The 26,947-nt window shown below is 43.4% G+C and overlaps 1 protein-coding gene and 1 long non-coding RNA gene across 2 annotated transcripts in view; both read right to left on the reverse strand.

The window, feature by feature from the left end:
* Positions 1–392: 392 nt before the first annotated feature.
* On the reverse strand, positions 393–12,271 carry SYPL2 (synaptophysin like 2). The gene is made up of 6 exons (XM_047872363.1): positions 12,218–12,271; positions 11,983–12,057; positions 5,303–5,427; positions 4,037–4,238; positions 2,684–2,875; positions 393–1,327 (listed from the first exon to the last, which is right to left on the reverse strand). The coding sequence occupies exons 1-6, from the start codon at positions 12,269–12,271 to the stop codon at positions 1,175–1,177; spliced, it is 801 nt and encodes a 266-aa protein (XP_047728319.1). The 3' UTR covers positions 393–1,174.
* A 3,785-nt stretch (positions 12,272–16,056) lies between these two features.
* The window catches only part of LOC125172477 (uncharacterized), a 29,663-nt gene continuing 18,772 nt past the window's right edge, over positions 16,057–26,947 (reverse strand). The window contains exon 4 of the long non-coding RNA XR_007154736.1: positions 16,057–16,067. This is a non-coding gene — a long non-coding RNA (uncharacterized LOC125172477). The remainder of the gene's footprint in view (positions 16,068–26,947) is intronic.

Consider the following 26,947-nt stretch of genomic DNA (forward strand, 5'->3'; position numbering starts at 1 on the left):
ACCGAGAGGGTGTGTCCTTTCGTAAAGGTGAGATAGGGGAGTATGAAAGAGGGGCCACAGAAGGAGTTGGGGGTTTGGGGGGAAATGAGCAGAGAATGAGGAAGAAATAGGCCCATCCATCCATGTCCTGGGGCTCTGGGGCAACTTAGCCTCATGGTGGCCCTCTGGGCCCTTCCAAAGCCCCTATATGGCCCCATAGGAATGAAAGGAAAGCCTGGACAGACATGGAAAAGGATCTTGAATGCCTCAGACCCAAGAGATTGGGGAAGGGAGATGGACAGAGAGGTTGGAGGCAGAGAGGGCTAAAAGGGAGTTGCTCCTAGACCCCTCATCTAGTGTCCCCTGTGTGAGACTAAGCCCAAGAAGGAGGACAGGGAAGAAGGTCAGGGGTTTCTAAGGCAAGTACGAGTTTACAATTGGTGGAAGGTGCACCAGCCTGGAGGGGTGGGAGGGCTAAGAGAATAGAAGAAACTGCTTCCCCAGCAAGTTTCCTGGCTTCAGTTTCTTGAAGTTGCAACCCAGTTGCAATATATCTGCTCCCCATTGAGTCTGGGCCTCATCAGGAGCCCCTACAGGGCTGTCTTCTAGACTAGTTGGCCTCCTGGGTTCCCACATGGTAGGCTCTGTGGGCAAGCAGATGCCAGAGGAAAAAGTGGGAAGCATACCGGGCTCAGGCTGACTGGAGATCAGGGCAGACACAAGGCTTAGATAACAACCATTGAAGAGGGGTCACTAAACCACTGGTGGGCCCTTCATGCAAGGGACCAGGAAGAAGGCTGCCAGCCAATTTCCCCTCCCCCCACTTTTATTGAAGCTGACAGGTTGATAGAAGTGGCTGCTAGGAACCAGTCTCCTGCCCCCAACCCTCTCCTGCAATGGGAGGCTGTAAGTGTACGAGGAAGACCCCAAGCAAAATGTTGGGGTCCAGGCCGTAGACAAGAAGCACTGAGCTCCTGCCATCCGAGGCTCCAGCAAGAGGAGAGATAGGAAGCCACTGGTAGGGCCGCTGGGGTTTCTGACAGCTGATGCCTGCCCATCCATCGACGACGTCTCAAAGCTCAAAGCCCAGAATGATGGAGGAGGGGAGTTGGAGAAGGAGGAAGAGGGAGGTCCTGGAAGCTGGAGGTGGTTGAAGAGGTGCTGTCCTGTTCAGGAGTAGCCAGGTGGGAGCTGCTTACTGCTTCTCCACCGCTCCCTGCTCAGCTGCGCTCTCCTGGCTGGGGCCCTGGCCCTGGTCCTGGTCCTGGCCCTGCCCATGCCACGGGGTCTCCTTGAACACAAACCAACAGTTCCCGGCCCACAGGAAGAAGTTGATAAAGCCGAAGAGCTGCAAAGACATCAGGGAAGTTTGTGAGAATAGTAAGGGGGGAACTGTGGGAACAGGGAGGAGGAGTTCCTGTGAGGGGTGAAGGAAGAGGCACAGGGGGCTCAGAAGACTAAAACACAGAGAACTGGAGATACAGGCAGGGTTCAATGCTGATACCCACTAAGGGGCTCTCTGGCAAAAGTCCCTAACTGTCCACAGCATGCACCCAGGTTGTAGCTTGGTTGCTAGGAGAGTCTGGCCCCTGGAGTGAAGCATCATGCAAAGCAGAGCAAGGAGCAGGGGCTCTGGTGGCGCTTTCCAAAGCACTGTTAGGAGTGCCTTTTTCAAGGGTGGGTGTGACCAGAGCTGTCCAAGGTGCTCCTTTCTTAAGACCAGGGACCCAGCCCGGGCTATATTCAACTATTTATTCAAAAATACTTAAAAACCTATCAGCAGGAAGTATTGGGGTGGGGAAGGTGAACTGATGTCAAAGCAATTAGCGTCGAAATGCCTTAAAAATCAGATGGTTTGATGGATGAAGGGAGGCGGGTAGATGTGTGATAAAGCAAGTCTAGTAAAATGTTAATGGTGCAGTTTAGGCGATGAGTGTGTGGGTGTTCATTGTAAAATTCTTTCAACTTTGATGTGTGAAAATTTTTACAATAAAATGTTGGGGGCTAAAACTGATCAGCAGGGTTCCAGCAAGTTCTAGAAGGCTCCCTGGTGTGCCAGCGATTAAACCCTTCAGTTGCTGGGCCTTGAAGAGTTCCAGGCCATTTTCAGGGCAGGGCTAAGGTGACAGGGGGCATTTGAAAAGCTTCAGGCCTCAGCTATCTACCAATTGATATGGAAAGATTTCCCCATTCTAACAACTGGGATGGCCAAACATGTGCATACCTGCCAGACCCACACCTGCCCAAAACCCCTTTCCAGTCTAGAGGCCTGAGTGACAGTGAACCCCTTCTCACTCACTCTGGGTCTGCTCCCAGCCGTGAGCCCAGCCACAGCCTGTGCTCTCCTTCATATGCTCGCATGTGCACACATACACACACAAACACATATTGTAAAGGAGTGGGAAGCAGTCACAAAGGGCATGCCTGGATGCGGGGAGAAGGGAAATGGGAAGACAGAGTACAGAAGGAGGAAAGAACAGGAGGCTAAATGGCTCTTGGGTTCCCCCAAACCAAAATGTCTTCTCAGGGTCAGCCAGGGACCAGCAGCCATCCTTAGGTGCTAGGGTCACCGGCTCCAGTTGTAAGGGATGCCAGCTGGAGAGACACCCTCTCTTTTTGTCCCAGAACCTGCTAGCCGGGACAGGCCTGGGCATCTGGGATAGCACTGCCTCCCCCGGTCCCCTTCAGTGGCCACAGGTCTCACCACAGAGATGTTGGCCAGTCCCATGGAGGGTGTGGCCCCAGCACTGCACACTGCTTCCTCTCCATGGCACACAGACATGGCTGCGGTCAGGCTGGATGGCCGTGTGGCCCCCTTGATGTCTGTCAAGCCCTTGCCCCAGGCCGCTGCAGCTACCAGCCAGAAGAAGGTGAAGGAGACAGTCACGCAGAAGTCCTGAAAGGAGCAGAGGGACAAGAAATACACTCAGAAAGACCCCCGTGATTACTTCTTTTCCTCTTGCCAGAATGCATTGGGATCCTGGGGTCCCAGGACAGCCACCTCTTCCTATCCTACCCAATACTTAGAACCTCTGGGAGCCCAGATCATCTTAAGGAATCTGTTCAATGCCACCAAAGGAACCCTGCTACCCAGGGCCACCCCTCCCCATGCCCTCAGAACTGAGGTCAGGCCACAATGTATCAAGGCACCTGCTGGTCAATGTTACCCCCACATCCAAGTGGCCTAAACTCCCCACTCTCCCCTTCAAGCTTTTCCTCTGGTCACCATTGTTCAGCTACAACTGGTGTCAGAGTGAGAGCAGACTGCAAGAGACAAATGGGGTCCCCTGAAGCACCCCTTCCACCTTGCATGCCTGGGATAGGGAGACAGTAAAGGGGGAATAATATTAATGACAGCCAACACTTACTGAAGCTAACTATATACCAGATATTTTACATGCATTTTCACTTCATCTCCCCCAAACACTATGAAATGGGTATTATTTTTTTTATGTTTCTTTTTTTTTTTTTTGAGAGAGAGAGAGAGAGAGAGAGAGAGAGAGAGAGAGAAAGACAGAACACAAGTGGGGAAGGAGCAGAGAGAGAGTGAAACACAGTATCTGAAGCAGGCTCCAGGTTCAGAGTCATCAGCACAGAGGCTGACCCAGGGCTGGAACCCACAAACTGTGACCTCATGACCTGAGCCGAAGTGGGACACTTAACACCCCCTGAGCCACCCAGGCGCCACCGAGATGGGTATTATTCTATCCCCATTTTATATTGAGGAAACTGAGGTTTATAGAGGATAAGTGGCTTGTCCAAGAGCACAGAGCCAGTAAGGGACCGCCCTGGAATTTGAACCCAGGCAGCCCAACTCCAGAGCCCACTTCTTGATGCTGTTATGCCTCCTGTGAGCACAGCAAGTGACAGAAAGTTGGTAGAGGCAGAGTCATCGGAGCTGTGGGAACCACAGAACCCGAAGGGATCAACAAGGAAGAGCTGGCAGGGAGATTCAGGAGCTTCCACATATGGGTGTCCTCCCCTCTCACTCTGACATCAGTCTCAGAAAGCACATCTCTCAGTTTCTCCACCCCACTTCTGGCCTCTGCTTACTCACCACCAGGGGGAAACGCTTGTTCTCTGCGTAGAGGTTGTGGAAGCGCAGGTAGACAACCAGTGCAGCCATGGTGTAGAAGAAGGAAAAGATGCCCAGGGTCACAAAGAACTCAGCGGGAGCAGAGAAATCCCCCATCAGGTGCATAGTCTTGGAGGTGGAGTCATCGTCGCAGAGGGGCATCTCATACTGGACCCGGTTCAACCTGCAGGTGGCAGGGGATGCCATCCTAAGCTCGGGGCAATCCTCTTCCTGTGGAGGCAGAGGACTGTACCTGCCCTAGGGGTAGTCCTGTGCTCATTCTCACCCTGGGACTCTTACAGAGCCAAGAAAGGGGGTGTGTGGGGAGGAATGCTTCTGGAGGAAACCCTGCAGTCAAAACAGGAATCTCCCTGGAATTCTGGTGAAACTCTACCTCCCGTTCAGCCACTACCCCACACTCGTCTACTTTGCCCAGATATGGTGACCGTGTAGTTCCAAGGATCTCCAGGGCCCTTCAGGTCACTACCACAATAATCCATCTATTTCTTATAGTCAAATCACCAGGGAGATCAGCTTCATTTTGCCCCTGGGAAAGGGGCACACAGGCCCACAGTGGCCAGGTTAGTTTGGACTTTCCCATTCCCAGGCCTTAGTCAGGCCCCCCAAATGAGACTATATGGGATAAAATAAGGAGAGAAAAACAAACACCCTGCAATATACAAGAGATAGTTAATCGTTGGTACTAAAAATTTCTGGAAAGACAAGTCCTATTCCCAGTTCTCCTCTGAACAGTTGGGACTCCCCTCCCTAAGCTCCCAAGTAGCCCAGAAAAAGTATTCTTTTCTGCCTCCTGGTCAAGGTGCACATCCTTGTACTCTAGTGGTACCAGGTGAGCACCCCATGTCAACTCTTTAGGATCTTAGTACTAACAAGTTCCCTAACCTTCAAAGCAGGGAGGAGGTTGCTGAAGGTCAGAAGGACCTGCCCAACTAGCTGAGACTCGTATAAGCCTCCATCCCCAATTGCATGGGTTTTTTCTGTAGGAACTATGTTATACCTGCTATTGGTTATCTATGGACTGGAACATTATTATGACAATGATCGATCTGAGGTTCCCCGATATTTTTCTATGGTTAGTCTGGAAAGGACCCAAGTCCTGTAGTTCTATTTGAACCTGGAGCGGCACTCAACAAAAGGCCTTTAAGTTTCTGGAGAAGGAAGAGACCAAGCAGGTCCTGCCAAATAAGCGAGAGAGGCTGTGTGGGGTCAGAATCAATTCCTGCTCACCTGAAGGGATAGCCGAACAAAACAATGATGGAGCTCACATCCTTGGCTTCGTTGTTGCAGCGAACTGTTGCTCCTGTCTCCCCGCTGTAGGAGCCGCAGGACCCGAAGGCGAAAATAGCAAAGAGCTGAGGGAGAGGGAAGCCCCTTTGAGAGTTGGAAGGTATATCTCATCAGAACCACCTTCTGACTCTTAACAGGTGCAGATACGGTGGAGGGGACCAGGATTTCCTTTAATCAACTCCCTCCTGGGTAGGGACCCATGGCTTCCATTGGTCTTCCAGCCTCAGGATGCTGTGTTCACTGCATCTGAGTCCTGGACCAAACAGTCAAATGAATGAAGTTGACTTTGAGTGGTGTCTGGGGGGAAGATAGAGAGAAAGAAGAAATGGACAGTTTCCACATCTCCCCATTGGATGTGACAGTGGAGAATATAGGTAGCCTCCTTAAGATGATAAGCAACACAATTTAGGCTTTTGGAAACTTCTAGGATAAAGGTGGACTTGAATTCCACCCCCCCCCCAAGGGAGAGGCACCCTAGAAATAGATTCCTCTGTGATGAGATCAGGCATGCTTTGGGATTCTTTCCATTTCTCCTTTGAAGCTGTCATTGAATCTTGTGGTTACCTTGTTGCTAACTTCCAGGGGCTTCCAGCCTCAAGGGAGGTATAGCGAGAAGTGGCAACTTCCACTTCCACCAAGCCTTCAGAGGGGCAAAGCGGGGAAGAGCTATGCTCCTCTTCCTCCAAAGGTACTTTTCCTTGCAGCAACAATGCTGGCTGCGTCCATGCTGACAGTCCTGGCCCATGCCCAGAACAAAGTACCTTCCACTTGCCTTATCAGCCTCCACTGTTCCCCCCGCAGCGTTTCCCCTTGTTATCTGTTGATGCTGCCATTGCTCAGTGTTAAGAACCAGAAGCATTTCAGGTCACTTGAATTGTTTTCCTCTCCACCTTTCAACACATTTTACTAAACCTCCTGTCTTGAGTGAAATGAAATTTCCTCAACCTATGATTTTCTAATTTCTTTCTGGGGAAACACACTGGTTAGAAAAGGAGGTGAGAAACTGGAGTCACTTATCCTCCCGCCTCATCTGTTCAGGCCCCGTTTCCTGTGCATTTACCTTATACGGGCTTGTATATGATGTAATCATTCTTATTAAGCACAGAGCTTATTCTGTTAATGATCATTTTCTGTATGTTTCTCCATATCTTGGACATTAAGCACCTAGAAGACAGCTCATCTACATCCCAGGCTTGCACCCAGAGTTTAGAATAGAGTTATGTGCACGTGATTTTGCTAACTCTTGATAGCGTTATGGAGTTTTGAAAAGAGACCTGGATTAGGAGTTTGGAAATCTGGATTCTAGTCCTGGCCCTGTCACTGATGAGCTGGGTGACCTCTAATAAATAACTCTGTTCTCGGAGTCTCCGTTTTCCCGTCTGTTAAACAAGGGGTTTGGAGCAGGCAATCGAGAGGCCTTTCTCCCACTGGATGGGGGTAATACTATCAGCGTGCTCTTGGCCAGGCTTGCCGGCAGCTGTGCTCTGCCCCTCGGCGGTGTCCGGTGCCACTGCCCCGCCTTGCATTGCCTGCCCTGGCAGATCTTCTCCATGCTGGAGCCATTGACCCATCTCTAAAGGTCACAATGAGCACCTCTGTTTCCAGGAGGTTTAGTTCAGACAACTGAGAATTGTCTCCATTGTAAAAAAAACATCCAGGAAAGGAGACAGTATAACTCTCTCCAATGCCTGAATAGCCTCCTCATCTGGCTTAATTTACAGAGACTGCAGTAGAGCCCTGTTTGCTTATCTTGACAGAGCTGAAGAGAATTTGCCCAAAGCCTCTGCATCATTACCCTTTATATACTCCAAGCCTCCTCACTGGCATAACAATGATGCTTCTCTAGCTCTTCCTCATAGGAATTCTCTAACTTTTGTCAGCTCTATGAGCCTCTTGCAAGTAGCTTCTGGTGCTCAGAACTGGACACACAATTTAGAACATCACATTCTAAGAAGGGCAGCATAGTTTTACCCAATAAAGTCCCCTAAGAAAATAGGTATTCCTAACTTGGGGCAACGGATGGTGAGTTATGGAGCCTTCTCTTCACTAGCACTTCCTTGACAGGCACTCCTGAACATCTACAGAAAGATGACACTTATGGAGCACCTACTGTGTACTGGCACTATCATTTAGTAGTGAATAAAAGAGAAAAATCTCTGTCTTCATGGAGCCTGTGCTCTAGAGCTGCACTATCGACAAAGCTACGTAGCCACTAGCCAAGTGTGGCTATTTACATTCAACTTCATTAAAATTTAAAACAATTAAAAATTCACAGTGGCTCAGTCACATTTAGCCACATTTCAGGTGCCACATTTCAATAGCCACACGTGACAAGCAGGTACCATATTGCACAGCACAGATAATAGAACTTTTTCGTCACTGCCCAAAGTTCTGCTATGTCTGGATGATCACCTTGAGGTTCTGAAAATCCTGAATCCTGCTCTCTGATTCCTCAGAGAGTGAAATATACCATGAATAACTTTAGCACTAGCTGCATCCTCTTCTATTCTGATTCTTTGAAAGTCAGGAATCCCTAAACACCTTACATAGCTCTTTATAAACCAGAATATGTAATTAAATCGGAACATCACACAGTCACAAGATGACAAATCGCATAAAGTTTGTTATGTAAGTGGACAATGGGAAAAATCTGAGGGGAACTTCAAAGATTCACAGGACGGCAGAGCAAAAAAGATCTTAGAGATTATCAAGCCCCATGGTCTCATTTCACAGAGGTAGAAACTAAAGTCCCAAAAGATTAAGTGACTCTCCCAGAGTCACATTTAGCCATTGTGAGGGCCAGCCTTAGAATTCACATCTCTTGATTCCCTGTCCAGTGCTCTTTCTACTTAATCAACAAACAGTTATTAAGCATTATTGTGCCAAGTGCTGGAAACACAAAGATGAGTAAGACCCGGTACCTTCTTTTAAGAGTTTACATCCGGAAAAAGAAAAAAAAAAAGTGTCGTGCTCAAACAAATAAATAAAATAAAATTCTGCATCATAAAATTATTGAGGCTAAAAAAGGGGATCTCTCCTATGTTCAGGGAGGATTGTAAGGAGGCAGGGAATAGCTCTGCACCTGGCATGCAGGAGCAGAGAAAGACACCCTGCCCGAGCCCATTCCACCTTTCTGTACCAGATTTGCCTTCTTCCCTAAATGTACCAGGTGACTGAACCACTGGGAAGAGCGGGAAAGAACTGAAACCATCCGTGCCACCAAGCATAAGGGTTTCTGAGTTGAGCAAACTGCTCAAAAAGAACAGGAGCCAAGGAGAGAGAGAGAGAGAGACAGAGAGAGAGTCCCTGAGACAGGGAAGGGGTGGATCTCTGAAGTTCTGATGCCAACCTTCCACCTTCCTCCTTTTGGACCTGTATTGCTAGGGACAGAGATGGTCCTATATTGCTCTCCACACCCTCCTCCTCCTGCCTCTGTATCTCTTTGGGAAAGATGTCTTGCCAGTTAGGTGCTGACTTACTTGATGGTGATGATCCTTTGTCAGCCTTGGGGACACTACCATCCCTAGTTAGTGCAGAGCACAAGACAAGATCTCCCCTCCAATCTTACCCCTACAGTCATCTTATTGGTTTGATGGACTCTAATAGTATTCATTCTCATTTCCCCACACCAACTGAAATAGTTTATTTTCATTATAGAGACCCCAGAGCCAAGTAAGTGGCTTTGGCACCTCAAATTATTGATCAGGGGTACAGTTAATAATGATATGACTTATTATGGGAACAGTGACAGAGTAATCCAGGAGGTTCCTTTGTGCCTTACCCTCAAAGTGAGGATCTGGCAGTGATATTTGAATAATCCAACCAAAGGACAAGTCTAGCTGAGAGTATGCATAAAGAGGAGATTTGGGGGAAAGGGGAGGTTTGGGAACAGGAGGAAAGGGAACCAATACTTGCTGAATATCTCCTGGACTGTCTGGGCTGAATGCTTGGATGCTTTACAGAAATTACCTCTTATAATCCTCCCAGTGAACCCATGAGATGGATCTTACCCTCATTTACGGATAAGAAACCGAGGCCCACAAAGATTTTGTTACTTACCCTAGGTACCTCAGATTCTATGGCTAGAAAGCAGAGGACGCTGCATTTAAACCAAAGCCCATTGACCTAAAAATCTGCCTTTTTCCTTTTTTAAGGAAACCAGTTCTTTAATACTTGGTCTATACCCGTGTTATTTTGCTAGCTTTCTGTAGACTTAGTGAGACTCCAGAACTGGGAATTGAAGTGAGATTAATTTCTGAATTAAAAAAAAGCCAAGCTCTAAGCCAAGCTCCTGAATAATAAAAGACTAACATTGCTTTCTTCTTACTAGGATTCCTGCAAAATTGCTTTTTGATAACAATGACAACAAGTTTTCAAGTATCATTACGATAAACGCAAGATCTCTGTTTTCTTTTTCTTTTTCGTTTTTTTCCTTTTCCAGTCAGGGTCATTTGATCCTCTCCAATAAGGAAATGAGTGAAAATCCCAAATGACATTTTCACTGTCATTTCTGGTGCTGGTTCCTGTGTACTTTTATATTAGCTCATCCTGCAGAGACTCAGGCAAGTGAAACTCACGCTCTAAATTCAGGCTGCTCGGATGGCAGTAAAGCAAATCATGTCTCCTTTTGATGCTGCCCTTTGAATGAAGGCTGAGTTCAGAGTCTAGCCCTGGGCCCCTGGATTTAGCACTATGAGAGAAAGGCATCAACCCCCTCTAAGAAGCTGAGGATCATAAAAGTCAAACGGTTCTTAACTCTTAGGGATCAGTGCTGACCCTGGGAGGAGACTGGATCATTTTCCTAGGCATTGTTTTGTGCAGCCTTTACAGAAATGTGGGTATTGGAGAAGGAGAGCATTGAGAAAAGGATAGAAGGATTGAAGAGGGAAGCTTTACAGAATCCCCCCATGAAGGATGATTCCATGGTCTAATAACCTCATTGTTTCCCTCATCCCTTGACAGTCTTTCTCAAATTTCCCTTAGATCCATTTGTCTAGTTTAATGATAAAATTGTACTCTTATATTTCAGGTTCTGCTCCTCATAATGGTTCCCTAGTTCTGGATGGCAGTCACATGGAGGCTTAATAACATTCTTATATGGCCACCACTGGTACTCAAGTGGTGGGTCAGAACAGGGAAGTGGGGGAGGTGAAAGAGCTCAGTCAGCAGTCCATCCAACTGCTCTTGAGGCAGTAGGGAGAGTGGAAAGTCCCCATCAGATCCCAGAGTTTGCACTTGGGAGCTCCTTGCCTGGCCTGTAGCCCCAGTCAAGGTCTTGATATCCACAGATAACCCCAAATGCACTATTGCCCCTGAATTCCAGATCTGATGATTCTCATCCAAACGATGATTCAGGCAGGACTCAGTGACACAGTGCTAACTCCTGTCTCCAGTGAGTTAAAAGCCCTTTAGAACTCAATCATCCTCAGTATTAACAGTAACTTATTCCCTAGCTGAATTCTGTGCTGAAAGCACATTAATTAAGTTATTCACACACCATTTGGTGTGTGGACTGTCTAACTTAAATCTCTTCAGTTATAGTGCACTAAATGCTCCCAACTAGTTTTCATGATTTGAAAGAATGACTGCACCTGTCCACATTCCTAACTTATACTCAGGAGGCCTTGGGCACTTATAAGGACAGAGAACATACCAATATCTCAAAGCACCAGTGAGGCAAGGAGATGGTATTTTCCCTGGACAGTTACAGAGGAAACTGAGGCCATGGGCAAGTGATTTCTTCAAGGTCACAGGGTGAGTCTAATGAAGGACAATATTCTAGCATACCAACCATTTAGAGCAGAAGGGGACCCTCGGGATGGTGTGATCAACATTTAACTAATGTTGAAAACTGAGGTCCAAAGAAGTGACTTGCCCTAGGTCACATAGCTGGAAAAGGCAGGACCACATCTGAAACCCAGAGCCCCAGCTTCCCAGCTCAATGTTTTATCTTATTCTACAAGCCACATTTTGGCCATAGTGTGATTTTTATTGTCTTGATATTTTTTCTTTTATTTAATCCTAGAGCCATAGGCTTCATTCATTCATTCATTCATTCATTCATTCATTCATTCATTCACTCTCTTACTCAGTTACAGGAACCCAGATTACTTTAGTGATCTCAGCAGGACAACCGCCAGCCAGACAGGACCCTGTCTCCCGAGTCAACCTTCAGGATCAGTCAGGTCCTGGTGGGTTTGGAGGCCGGACGGTTTCCCTCGCCCGCCTCATTCCCTCCTCTGCCCTCCGTGGATTTCCTTCTCCTCCTTGTCCTCCCTCCCCCCTCCTGCCACCGAAGAGTGGTATGTGCAGGATCAGAGTTCTGGAAAGGTTACACCCGGGTCCTCTCGCTCGGGTGAAATGTGAGCGCCCTGGGCAAGGGCTCCTTGCACATAGAAGGACCGAATCCCGGACTCCAAATGCCTTGCTCCTCACCCTCCTGCCATCAAGTGCTGGAGAAGCACCCCGGCCGCCCCTCCCCCGCCCACCTGTCGCCGCCCCCCACCATTCCGCCAGGGCCGGCCGCAGCACCTCCCCGCCCCCCACTCCGGCCACATTGCTTCGGGTCAGCGTCACAGTCCAGGCTCCCGAAATAGCCCGCGGCTGGAGCATCGACTCACCCACTGGAGAACTTTGATGAAGCCCAGAGGCTCCTCCAGCCGCCTCCAGCGCATGCCCACCAGCAGACGGTCCACCTGCGGACACGGGGCCGACGAGGGGTCAGGGCGGTGGGGGGCCCAGGAAAGCGCCGGTTTTCCTCCCACTCCCACTCGGGAGAGGGGACGGAACAAGGGTCCAGCCCAACCCTGAGGTGGAGAAGGGGTGGTAAGACAGCCTCGGGCGCGCGGGGAGTACCTGCTGGCGCGGTGACTTGTCCGCTGCGCGACTCGGGCCCTCCGTCGAAGACATGCTGGCGCAGCGGGTCCGGGGCGCAGCGCGGGGGCTCGGCTCCCTGGCTGGGAGGTTGTGGGCACCGCGGTCGGGCCGGCGACTGCTGGCCGGCAGCGGGGGCAGCGAGCGGTGCGGGAGCGCGGACGGCCGTCGGCGGCCCGGGCTCCAGGCTGGCGGGGCGGGTCGCGGGGGCGCTGCAGCTCGCGCTCGCGGAGGCCGGGACCGAGGCTCAGCCCCTCCGGCTGCAGAAAGCCCTCGAGTCCGATTCAAACTTCTGTCAAACTCGGGAGCGCACTTGGCAGCCGAGTCACGTGGCGTGCGCTCGCGAACCCTCCTCCCGCCCCCTCTGCTCCCCGTCGGCCGGCAGGGCGCCTTAAAGGGACCTGTGGCTTCTGCGGGCAGTTTGGCCGCGAGGGGGCTCAAGTTCGTTGCCAGAAGCCTCCAGGGCCAGTCCCAAGCCTGGTACACGACAGCCGCTCCAACTCATGGCCAAAGTCGGAACTAGCCTGGCGCTCTGGAACGCACGGGTTCTTGTTTTATCTTTTCCTGTTTGCGTGGATTTGGAGCCGCTCTGCGCCGTTTTTCTCTTCTTCCACACCACAATACCCAGAACCGACAGGATTTTCATCAAGCATTATCAGTGTTGAGATAAGCTTCTAAACCTTAAGGTTAACAAACTGCTTGCTTTCAAAATCTCCAAGAGCCACTACAAGAGGGAATGGGCAACAGAACAGAAATTGCTCACTTTTTATTGTCTCGTTACGCTATTGTTTAATTTTTTAACAACAAAAGATATTCATATATTAATGACTTAAGAGTTATTAATCATTAAAAAGTATAAACTCGATCTCCTTTAAAATGGAGAGTGAAAATAGTCTTTGAGGAATAGGAAACTTAGAGAATAATTTGCATTGAAAAGTTGACATTGTTGCATTATGATTGACCTTCAATCGGTGCCTAATTTTCAAAAAGTGTTAGGAGCCCCAAGTGAGCAATCATGAATATTACACATTCGGTTTACTGGATTGTAAGTGTAAGTAGTGTAAGTGTAAGTAGTGAAAGGTTAAGTGATTTGTCCAAGGTCACTGAGTGAGCCATGGGGCGGCAGCCAGGTGGAAAGAACCGGCCTGTTCTTCTGAAGAATTGACTTGTAAATATGGATCCCCCTCGTCACAAAGTCATTAATTGGAGTTCTCCTCTGGTAATTTAGAATGACTGCTTTTTGAACAAACATTTAGCTATTGTTAATACAATTCATTCCCTCATTGAGCAAGTGCCTTCCCGAGGTTGGGGTAGAAGGGAGTGACTGGACTTGAAAGAAACTTCTCTAGCATATTTCCATTGCAAATCTAGAGGAAATAAGAAACAACTGAGTCCCCAATCCAATTTTTAACACATTGTTCTGCAGTTTGAGGTTCCTTTACTATAGAATAGGAATAATAGTGTCTGCCCTACTTATTGCATCAGGTCAGCATGAGGATTAAGTGGTGTAAGGTGTGTAAATGCCCACACTACACAAATATGAAATAATACTCATTACCAATGGTCTACAACAATATGCATACAACATATAACACAATCAGAAAAGAATTCAGAATAATACAACAAAAATCCCACACATCTAGGAACCAACCTTATTAAATTTTAACGCTTTTCCTGGTTTGTCTCAAATCCATTCTTTAGGGGCTCCTAGGTGGCTCAGCCGCCTCAGGTCATGGTCTCATCGTTCATGAATTTGAGACCCATATTGGGCTTGCTACAGTCACTGCAGAGCCTGCTTCAGATCCCATCCCCTTCTCTCTTGGTCCCTCCTCCCCTTGCATGTGCGCACGCACGTCCGCGCTCCTTCTCTGTCTCAAAAAAAAATTCATTCTTTAACAAAATACAAAATTGCATATAAAACAAAACCTGTGCATACTGTGATATCATTCCCTCCCTCTCTCCTTCCTCCCCAGAAGTAACCACTATCCCACCCTGAATTTGTTTATTATTAGCTTCATGCATATTTTAATACTTTTACTGTATAATGACATATATCGATATACAATACATTAAATTTACCAGACTTACTATTGTTTCTCACATGGTTTTAAACTTTATCTAAATATTGTGCTTTAGGTAACCTTTAGCTCGTGGTTTTTTTTGTTGTTTGTTGTTGTTTTTTACTTAACAGTGGGTTTATGAGAGTCGTCTAACCTGAGGCATACACCTTTTAGTCCCTTCGTTTTAACCATATAGAATTCCACAACATACATATACCACAGTGTATTATTCACATATTGATGGACATTTAGGTTATTTCCAAATATTTACTCTTCTAAACAGTGTTGCACTGAATGTGTACACACAGCACTGAATTTCCAACTTTCTTTTTTTTTTTTTCCTCTCTCTCAAACACAAACCTTGGTAAGAGACAAATTCTTATGACATGACCATTATATAAACTGAAACAAACATTTCATAAAACATTCTCATTATTTTCTATTCCATTTCGTTAAAAAAAAAAAATCTGGCCATCCAAATGCCAATGTAAGTTTTTCGAGGCCTAAAATTTATACAATTTGGGGGCCCCCTTTAGAAAAAGAATACAAAGGGGAGCCTGGGTGGCGCAGTCGGTTAAGCGTCCGACTTCAGCCAGGTCACGATCTCGCGGTCTGTGAGTTTGAGCCCCGCGTCAGGCTCTGGGCTGATGGCTCAGAGCCTGGAGCCTGCTTCCGATTCTGTGTCTCCCTCTCTCTCTGCCCCTCCCCCGTTCATGCTCTGTCTCTCTCTGTCCCAAAAATAAATAAACGTTGAAAAAAAAATTTAAAAAAAAAAGAAAAAGAATACAAAATTAGTAACCAGACCTTGGAAGAAGCTTTGCAAGTGAGGGAGCCTGAAGCTTAAGTATCATTAGTTTCAGGGTAAATATCTCTCTGAGGAGACATACTAGATTGATTTAATGATTCACTAATAATGAGTTTCTACCAACAGTTTGATATTGTTCTATACCTAAAAGTGAGCCAGCTAGGGCATATGATGTGAACATTTCAACTTTGAGTTTTGATAAATGTATATACCCATGCAACCAGCACCATGATCAAGATATAGAATATTTCCATCATTCCAAAGAGCTCCTTCTTGCCCTTTTGTAGTCAATCCTCACGCAACTACTGATCTGCACTCTGTCATTATAATTTAGTTTTGCTTTTTTCTAGAATTGCAAATAAATGGAATTATGCAGTATGTACTGTTTTGTGTCTGGCTTTTTTTTCACTCTGCATAGTTTTTGAGATTCATGTATATTGTTGTGCTTATCAGTAGATTGCTTCTTTTTGTGCTGAATAGTATTCCGTCCATATTATGAAATATGATCCGTTGCAGTTTATCTATTCAATTGCCAAAGTATATTTGAGTTATTCCTTTTTTTTCTTTATTCTTTTTTTGCTGTTTTGAGTAGACCTGACATAAACATTCTTGTATAGGTTTTTTAGTGAATATAAGTATTTATTTCTAGGGTAAATACCCAGAAATGAGAATTCTAGGTCATGTGTAAATAAATGTTCTTAACTTTATATAAAACTATCAAACTGTTTTCAAGAGTGGCTGTACCATTTTACTTTCCCACCAACAATGTATTCCAGGTGCTTTGCATCTTCTCCAGCGCTTGGTATTATTAGCTGTTTTGGGGTTTGTTTTGGCTTTTTGTTTCTTTCTCTTTTTTTAGCCATTCTGATAGGCAAATGGTGGCATCTCTTTGTGGTTTTAATTTGCATTTCCCCAATGGCTAATAATGTAGAACATCTTTTAATGTGCTTATTGGCCATATGTGTATCTTTGGTGAAGTGTCTGTTCAATTCTTTTGCCCATTTTTAAATTGGGTTGTTTCTTTTTTACAAATGAATTTTGAGAATTCTTTATATATTCTGAATGTAAGTCTTGTTGGATATGAGATTGGCAAATATTCTCTCCCTTCTGTAGTTTGTCTTTTCATTCTTTTAACTGTCTTTTGCAGAGCAAAGTTTTACATTTTTGTAAGTCTATTTTACTATTTTTTAAATGGATTATGCTTTTGGCATTATGTTTAACCACTCTGCTTAACCTTAGGTCACAAATATTTTCTCAAATATTCTCAATGTTTTAATTCTAAATGTGTTTTATTCTAAATGTTTTAATAGTTTTGTGCTTTACACTTAGATATTTTTGAGTTATTTTTTGTGTAAGGTTTGGGATTTAGGTTAGGGTTATTATTATTATTATTATTTGGCATGTAGATATCCTATTGTTCTAACAACTGTTTTTGAAAACACCATTCTTTCTCCATTTAATTGCTTTTGCACTTTTATAAAAAAAATCAATTGGCCATATTTGTGTGAGTCTATTTCTGGCCTTTCTATTTAATCTAAGTGTCTGTACTTTTGCCAATACCATACTGGCTCAGATACTGTAGTTTTCTAGTAAATCTTAAAATAGGCTAAAATGATTCCTCCAACTTTGGTCTTCAAAATTGTTTTAGCTATCTAGTTCCTTTGCATTTCAGTGTAAATTTTAAAATCAGATGGTGTATATCTATAAAAAATTCTGCTGGGATATTGATTAGAATTGCATTAAATCTATAGATCAATTTAGGCAAAATTGACATCATTACTATGTTGTATTTTCCAGTCCATGAACACAGAATGCCTCTCCACTTATTTAGGTCTTCTTTGATTTCTGTATCAGCACTAGCAGTTTTAAGCATACAGATCATGTCCATGTTTTTGGTAGATTTATACCTGAATATTTAAATTTTTTGGAGCCACTATAAATGGTATAATTTTAAGTTCAAGTTTCTATTTGACAATTGCTAGAAACTGATATTTTTCTGTTGATCTAGTATCCTGTGACCTTTCTAAAACTTGCATTTTTGTTCCGTGAAGTCTTTGTAGATTCTTTAGGGTTTTCTATATAGACAACTATGTTGTCTGCAAATTGGGACAGTTTTCTTTCTTTCTTTACAACATGAATGCCATTTATTTATTTTCCTTGCCTTACTTCACTGCCTAGGACTTGCAGTACAATGTTGAATATGTGTGGTGAGAGTGGACATCCTTGCCTCATACTTCTTCTTAGGAGAAACTGTTCAGCCTCTCACCATTTAGTATGATATTAGCTCTAAGTGTTTCATAGATTGCCCTTATCAGGTTAAAGGTGTTCCTCTCTATTCCCAGTTTGCTGAAAGTTTTTGTTATGAATGGACGTTGAATTTTGTCAAATGCTTTTTCTGTATCAATTAATGATGCTCATGAACATTTTCTTCCATGGACTATCAGCATGATAGATTACATTGATATATTTTTTAGAATATTTAAAGATATATATTATAATTAAATAATATAATTATAATATGAAAAAATATTTTTTAAAGATATATATATATCTCCTGTCTCTGTCTGTCTCTCTGTCTGTATATATGTGTACACACACACACACACACACACACACACACACACTTTATTTTTAGGACAGTTTAAGGTTCATGGCAAAATTGGGCAGAGTACAGAAAATTCCCACCTCCCTCTCCCTCTCCCCACACACAACCTCTCCCATCATCAACATCTTGAATCAGTATAGTACATTTATTTATTATAATCAATGAGTCAGCACTGACACATTATTATCAACCAAAGGCCACAGTTTACATTGGAGTTTACTCTTTGTGTTATATATTCTGTGGATTTTGACAAATGTATAATGACAAGTATTCACCCATATAGTATCATACAAAATAATCTCATTGCCCTAAAAATCCCTTATGTTCTACCCATTCATCTCTTCCTCCCCCAACCCTCTGGCAATCACTAATCTTCTTACTGCCTCCATAGTCTTGCCTTATCCAGAACACTATATAGTTGGAATCACCCAGTATGTAGCCTCTTCAGATTGGCTTCTTCACTTAGTAATATATCTTTAAGTTTCCTGTATGTCTTTTCATGGCTTAATAACTCATTTCTTTTTAGTGATGAATGATATCCCATTGTATGGATGTACCACCATTTATGTATCCATTCATCTACTGAAGGATATCTTGGTTGCTTCCAAGTTTTAACAATTATGGATAAAGCTGCTATAAATATCCATGAGCAGGTTTTTGTGTAGACATATGTTTTCAACTCATTTGAACAAATACCAAGGAGTATGATTGTTGGATTGCATGGAAGAGTATATTTAATTTTGCAAGAAACTGCCAAACTATATCCCAAACTGGCTGCACCATTTTGCATTTCCATCAACAATGAACGAGAGCTCCTGTTGCTCCACATCCTCATCAGCATTTGTTGTTGTCAGAATTTTGGATCTTAGCCATTCTAATAGGTGTGCAGTGATATCCCCTTTTTTAATTTGCAACTCCCTAATGAAGTCTGATGTTGAGCATCTTTTCATATGCTTATTTGCCACCTGTAGTTTTCTTTTTTATTTTTTTAAAGTTTATTTATTTTGAGAGAGCTTGTGCATGGAAGGGTCAGAGAGAGGGAGAGAGAGAGAATCCCAAGCAGGCTCTCCACCATTAACACATAGCCCGATGTAGGGCTCAAACTCACAATGGTGAGATCATGACCTGAGCTGAAGCCGTACACTTTACCGTACACTTAACCGACTGAGCCACCCAGGAGCCCCTGTAGGTCCTTTTTGCTGAAGTGTCTGTTCAGATCTTTTCCCCATTTTAATTGGGTTGTCCATTTTCTTATTGTTGAGATTTAAGAGTTCTTTGTGTATTTTGGGTAACAGTCCTTTATCAGACATGTATTTTGCAAATATTTTCTCCAGTCTTTGGTTGGTCTACTTATCCTCTTGACAGTGTCTTTCTTATAGCAGAAGTTCATAACTTTAATAAAGTCAAACTTTTCAATTTTTTCTCTCATAGGTCATGGCTTTGGTGTTGTATCTAACGTTTATTTGTTTTTTGGGACAGAGAGAGACAGAGCATGAACGGGGGAGGGGCAGAGAGAGAGGAAGACACAGAATCGGAAGCAGGCTCCAGGCTCTGAGCCATCAGCCCAGAGCCTGAGGCGGGGCTTGAACTCACGGACCGCAAGATCGTGACCTGAGCTGAAGTCGGACGCTTAACCGACTGAGCCACCCAGGCGCCCCTGGTGTTGTATCTAAAAAGTCACCACCAAACCTAAGGTCATTGAGATTTTCTCCTATGTTATCTTCTAATAGTTTCATAATTTTGCATTTTAGATTTAAGTCTAAAATCCACTTGAGTTAATTTTTGTGAAAAGTGTAAGGTCTGTGTCTAGCTTCTTTTTTTTTTTTTCTTTGCATATGGATATCCAGTTGTTCCAGTGTCATCTTTTGAAAAACCTATCCTTTCTCCATTCAATTGTCTTTGTTCTTTTGTCAAAGATCAGTTGACTATATATATATATATTTTTTTTTTAACTATATTTTTGTGGATCTATTAACTGTTTAGTGAATATTGAGCCAGCCTTGAATTTTTGGTCATGATATGTTATCCTTTATGTTTTCCCTTATATATATTCTGTAATATATACTTATATATTATATATTACTGAATTCAGTTTTATAATATCTGTTGAAGAACTTTGCATCTGTATTTGTGAGAGCTATTAGTTTGTAGTTTCCCTTTTTGGATTGTCTTTCTTTGGCTTTATTATCAAGGTAATGACAGCTACTGAAAGAGATGGAAAACATTCTCCTCTCTTATATTTTCTGGACAGCTACTGCTTTTTTTTTTTTAATGTTTATTTTTGAGAGAGAGAGACAGAGCATGAGTGGGGGAGGGGTAGAGAGAGAGGGAGACACAGAATCTGAAGCAGGCTCCAGACTCTGAGCTGTCAGCACAGAACCCGATGCAGGGCTCAAACTCACGAGCTGAGAGATCATGACCTGAGCCAAAGTCAGATGCTTAACTGACTGAGCCACCCACGTGCCCTGGGCTACTGCTTCTTAAAAAGCTGACACCATATTGTAATCAAACCAATTGCACAAAGTAATGCCACTCTCTCAACATTTTTTTTAATCCATGAAATTATTCAATAGCAGATATTTCATTTTTTGAAAATTCTTCCTGTTAGGAGTAGAGCCACCCTATAAAAGGAGATTTAGAGCTTGCTAAATTTCTGTCCTAATAGTTTTTGGTTTGTCTGTCTGTTTGTTTTACCTAATCTTGGGAGATGCTAAAAAATTCTTGGAGTTTGGTAAAATGACTTCTACTATCTGGAATCCTAATTCCATTGGATTGAGATTTATAAACAATTTATAAAGGCCTAATACATCTCAAAAACCACTTAATCTTCATACATCCTTCTGAAGAAAACAGTTTAAGGGAAAATACATCATTGAGAGTAAATATCAATAGCTGTTATTATAATGAAAAATAAAATTCATGATGATTATTGTGTAAACAATGACTTAAAGATTTTTTTTTGTGGAGCAAGTGACATAGGGAGGGAGAGCAATTTTACATAAATAAAGGCATAGAAGTGTGAACTATTGAGGGAAATTGGTAATCAGCAACATTACGTGCCCTGAAAATAGGAAGTATGAAGGGGAGTAGTAGAAAATAAAATTGGAATGGCAGTTAAAGAGCCTTGCATGATAAGCCTTTACAATTCACTGACTGCTTGCTCTTAGATTTTGAGCAGAAGAGGTAATATAGAAGTGGTTAAGGACCAAGCTCCATAGTCAGACAAATCTGAGTTCCACACCTAGTTCTGCCATGTGGTAGCTGTGTTTCTTTTTCAAGAGATTTAATTTCTCTAAGCTTTTGTTTTCTTATCTACAGAATAGGGTTAATGACAGTACCTACTACAAAGGGTTATTGTGAAGATTAGATAAGATGATGTATGATGAGCCTGGTGCCTGGCACATAGCAAGTATTCAATAAATATTAGCGACTGCCTGATCAGAACTTCAGGAGTATTAACCTGGCAGCAGTGTGCATAAATGGTATAAGCCTATGGCTTCCCTTTTTAAAACAGAACCAGGGCCTTTCAAGATCTGTGCCAAGAATATTTCACAAGTCAGACTCTCTAGGTGGAATTTCATGTCTCTGAAGTTGAATTAACAAGATTTAGAGGCTACTATGACTGAAGGTCAGAGGAGAAGGAGTCATGATTGCATTACTATTTTCTATATTCCAGTGTTCCAGTGTACTCTATTACTTTTTTTCATGTTTATTTATTTATTTTGAGAGAGAGAGAGAGAGGAAGTGACAGAGAGACAGAGAGAGAGAGAGAGAGAGAGAGAGAGAGAGAGAGAGAATCCCAAGCAGGCTCCTTGCTGTCAGCACAGACCCGGACACTGGGCTCAATTCCATGAACTGTGAGATCACGACTTGAGCTGAAATCAAGAGTCAGACACTCAGGAGCACCTGGGTGGCTCAGTCAGTTGAGTGTTTGACTTCAGCTCATGATCTCACGGTTCATGGGTTTGAGCCCTGTGTCATGCTCTGTCCTGACAGCTCAGAGCCTGGAGCCTGCTTCAGATTCTGTCTCCCTCTCTCTTTGCCCCTCCCCCGCTCACACTCTGTCTCTCTCAAAATTAAATACACATTAAAAAGAAAAAAAGAGTTGGACACTCAACCGACTGAGCCACCCAGGCGCCCCTGTACTGTTCTTTTTAAGAACCAAAATGGAGGTATTCTTGTTGGGGCAATACTATTATTTCAGACACTGGTCAGTAGCTTTACTCTTCTTCGCTCTTTTCAAATCCTCCTCCCTTCTGCTACTCCAGCCGGCTCCTCATCACTGCCACCACAAGCCACCCCATCCCCTCTTTACTACCCAATTCCAGCAACTCCCTTCTTCCAAATCCCCTCATCTTCCACCACACTCCCACAGGAAAAATGCTGAGCAAGGACTAGGAAGGAGGAGGCTGTGAAGTAGGAAATGTCCCCATAGGAGATGGGGAAGAGTCAGACCCAGTTAGGGTCATTTCTCTTGGGCTCACAGGGGAGAAGTAATTTTCAATAGAGGCAGTAGTCCTGAAAACTCCATGAGGAGCTAAACTGGGCAGGAAAGTCTTAAAGCTCTTCCAGACCAACACATCAGAGATGATGGATGTGTTTGGGAGGGAGTTGGGGAGAAGTGAAGTTGAAGAAAGCCACAGAGACAGGAGTGGCCAAAAAGACATTTTGTAAGGTGTTTATAATTTTTGTTTTAAAATGTGTTAAATAATAGCTTCATTAATTTTTTAAAACTTTAATGAAATTTTAAGAAATTCAGAACATGTAAAAAGTAAAATCCAGCGTCTTGGTCTTGCAAGAAATTATAGTAGAAACATTAATAATACAATTTTGCCCTAGTATCATAACTACTCGCTGAGAGCAGAATCAAAGAAGTGTGAAAGACCATTGAGGGCAGTTATAAAAATAAGGAATGTCATCAGGACTATAAACATTGTCCTGTACTGTAAGATATGATGTCATAATTAGAGTCCCAAATTGTTTTCCTCTCTCCCTACTCCTCTTTCTTTCTTTCTTTCTTTCTTTCTGAGAGAGACGGAGGAAGATATCATAGTTTTCCTTTGCCTTCCTTTGATATCAGCTCCAAGTACCAAAAACTGGACTTTATTTCATTAAGTGTTCAGAATTTGTAAGGTAAAAATAAAATTGCTAACAACAACAATACCAAAATTCTGCTAACTCACATGCCTCTAAGCAAAAACCCTCTTCTATTGTTGCTTCTGATTTGCTTGACCAGGACACCAGATGAATAGTTAAGACTCTTTTAGTGCAGACCCTGACTCAACTAGGCTTGCGGAAAAGGTAATTTATTGCCTCCTGTAACTGAAAAGTCCAAGTTTTAGTCATGACTAGTTCCAGGGTCCCAAATCATAACACCAGAACCTGGGTTCTTCCTTTCTCTGTCTCTCCATCTCTTTGTTCTTGTTTCCTTTACATGGGTTTCATTTTCTAGCTGGATTCTTCCCCATGATACCCCACATGAGTCTGGCCTTACACCTTTTTTTTTTTTAAGTAACATTATCCTATAAGATATAGTTCATGCAAAAACAGACAATTTAATGAAGTAAAAGATAAGTGTTAATACTAATGTTCAACCTTGCTAGAAATCTAAGATTTGCAATTTTTTTGGCATAGGTATGAAAAAAGCTATTATTAAAGATAATTCTCAGTGTGTAAGAGATGTAGGGGGCTGGACACCCTCATTTACAGTGAGGGACACATTTGGACATACTTTCAGAAAAGCTATAGCAAGATTTTGTTTGTTGTGACAGAAACTAAGTTTAAACTAGTTTAAACAAAAAAAAAGGGTTTTTTTTTTTTTTTTGGTTTTTTTTTTGGTTTTTTTTTTGTTTTGGCTCATGTGTGAAAAAGTCCAAGGAATGGAAGTGGCTTTATACGAAGTTGGATCCAGTAGTTCAAATGATTCATTCTGTCTCTACCTCTGTCTCTGCCTTTCATTGCTTGCCTCTGCGTGGCTATATTCTCAGGCTCTCTATGTATGCATGGTAAAGAGATAGCTGCTGTAGACCCAAGTTTACATTGTTCTTACTCCTTGCTGTCTGGGTCAAGGAGATGGAGTTCTCTTACTGGCTAGACCAGGTCACCATCTCAACTCTGGAGCCTGGGAGCTGGATCAGCTCCATCTGAGCCACATGTTTGGGGTAGGATTACTATAGAATGGGAAAGGATTTTCCAAAGGCAGGAGAGCTGGGAAGGCAAATCTATGTCCATACCATGGACAATTTGGCACTATGTACCCAAAGTCTCTAGAATATACAGGTCTCTGAGCTTAGTAACTCCAATTTTAGGACTTAATTCTAATGAAAGGACCAGAAACAAATTTTTATTCCTGCTGTGCCTGTGGTGATGGGTAGGAAGCAGAGAAGGAGGCCACTCTGGCCTTACATCCTAACAACCTAGCAACCCCATTAGGGCTGTAGGCAAAGTTCTGGGTAGGGCTTTCAGTGGCCCACTTTGGGCCACATTTGCATTTCAGGATCAGTCACTGTGGCCAAGGACTGGCCAGATCTTGGCTATGTGCCCATTCTTAGACTTTGTGGGTAGTATTAGTCCTACAAAAACCACAAAACTGAAAGTTAGAGAGACCTAGTTTCCCCCAAAGCAAATCAGGGTGCTTCTGCCTAAAGAAGAAATAGACGGTGACCAAGCAAAAACAATTGACGTTCACTACATCAGATAACTAAACCTGTTAGAACTGCATCTGGAATCATGGCGAATTTACTCTAAGTGAGGATCCAGGAAAGTTTCCCCAAAATAAAGTCTGTCAACTCTGGTATATAAACTTTGTGACAGATATTTTGGTAGTTCCAAGTGGTTTTGCAGAGCTGAGGGCAAAGAGACATTCTTTTACAGAATCATCTTCCTCTCTGTCAGCTCTCTAAGTACAAGCATTTTTTAGGGTTTTATTCTCTGAATAATTAAGTTGTCACATAAATGATCTCTGGAGAAGATGAGTTGTACCATAATCTGACAAGCTGTATTTCTCTTTCCGAATTGCACCAGCAAGTCATTAGGTTTCCAAGAGAACCTCACAGGATACTTAAGCCACAGAGAATACAGATACAACAACTCCTAAGTGTAGTATTTAAGAACTAAAGGAATCTGCAATTGCTTTCCAGAATGCAGCTAATTTTCAAAATGAAGAGTCAATTCAATAAATATCAACTGAATACTTTCACTACTGATTGCTTCCACAGTATTCATATCTGCATTTTCCCAATGATTGTACCCAGTTTTGCTTAAGGAAAGCCATTCATGGCCAAATGGTTTGGGTGTGATAAATCCCACCTCTGGCTTTAGAGGTGGGAGGGTCTAATTGACTTATGGCAATACTCCTGGTCATGATAATTCATTCAAGGGTGGAAATGCCCCAATTCAAGCCAATTATACTCAATCCTTGGACATCTATTTGAATGATAAGAATATCTCTTTCTCTCCCCTATCCTCTTTAATTGAATATAAATCCACAAGCATATAACTTCAGGAACTACCGGCAGCCATCCTGCATCAGGAAGGGAGAGTTTGCCTGAGAATGAAGCCAGTCTCAAGAAAGACTAAAAGAGAAAAACCTGGTCACATTATTTGAGATGCTGGATTTGAGTTGTGCTGGTCACATTGAGTTGCTAGATCATGCCATGCCTGAAGCAACATACTTGCTTTCGGTAACATGCCCCAATAAATCCCCTTTACTTTTTAAAGTCTGAGTAGGATTCTCTGCTACCTGTAATTCTGACACCATCCCCAACTGCAAAACAATTCTGATGTTAACCACTCAGAGTTGGTGTCAGACTCTGCAGGTTTAAGGGCACAGTCCTCAGCAAGACTGCCCTTACTTCAGACATCAGCCAAACTTTGGGGGCCTCCAGACCACTCACACTTTGGTCTAACTGGTGAAAATTCAGAGGTGCCCATGACCCCCTCATGTTAAAAAATTTACAAGAATTGCTCACAGAACTCAGGAAGGTGCTATATGTACAATTACAGCTTTACTTTAAAAATACAAATCTGGGTCAGCCAAATGAAGAAATGCACAGGGTGAGGTCTGGGAGGGTCTTAAACACAGAACTTCCATGCCTTCTCCCTGTTGAGTCCAGACACATCACCTTCTCAGCACACCTGTGTTCACTACCCAGGAACTTCTCTGAACCTCAGTGTCCAGAGATTTTACTGGGATTTCATTACATAGGCATGATTGTTTGGATTGTTGGCCACATGACTAAACTCAATTTCCAGCTATGTTAAAGATGCTTCCTCAAGCTCTCCCTCTTTTTTGTTGCCTGTGCCTCTTATTAGTTCAGTGTCTCATCTTAGTTCTCACTCTTATTCCATGCCAGATTCCTACAGCTTTGGCCTCACTCTGCCAGCTTCCCTGCTTTGATTAAGCCCTGGGGGACGGGCTTAGTCTGGAACAGCAGGGGTAGAATTTCTTTGAGCCCATTTAACCTGCAAAGTCTGAAGACATTCTTGAAGATCCCCATTATCTGAAACAGAGTATATAGTTAAGGGAACATTTAAGTCGTTTCTCATCACTCCTTTTCCTTCTTATAAATTTTTTTGAATTTCGTGCCATTCATCCACTCATCTTTTCTCCCCTCCCAATGCAATTATCTTCCAAACTCTTGGCCATTTTCCTCATTCTCTAAAAAGCACCTGGCTCACGGCCTTCCTCCCCGCTCAACTTCTGCCATTCTCTTGGGCAATTCTAAGGTCCATATGGCTTTCTCAGTTTCATGTTCTCATTATCTCCAATCCGATAAATTTCTTGTCAGCTCCACATCATCCATAATCTTCTTCTCTTTTCATGCTACAATCTCTCCCTAGGCTCTCTTATGGCTTTACACACAATCTGTGTGTGTTCGTGACTCCCAGTTATTTTTCTAGCCCAGACCTCTCTTCTGAAATCCATACCTCAATATTCAATTGCCTTTTTGGCATATCCCCTTACATATCTCATATTCATGCATCTCATATCTACCCTCTCAAAACTTATCTATTTTCTCCTGACTCTCCTCTGGCAAATCTCCTGCATTTCAGCAAATTATCCCACCAGCCATTTAGTTGTGCAATCTACCTTCTTCATCCCTTTGTTTATTCTATCACTAAGTCCTATCCATTTTACCTCTAAGATGTATCTTGAATCTATTTATTTCTCACCATCCCCACCCTATCACCCCAGCCCAAACAATCATCACCTTTTGCTTGGACTATTGCAATAATGTCCA

This window comes from Prionailurus viverrinus, chromosome C1 (genome assembly GCF_022837055.1).
Source record: "Prionailurus viverrinus isolate Anna chromosome C1, UM_Priviv_1.0, whole genome shotgun sequence".
NCBI lineage: Eukaryota > Metazoa > Chordata > Mammalia > Carnivora > Felidae > Prionailurus > Prionailurus viverrinus.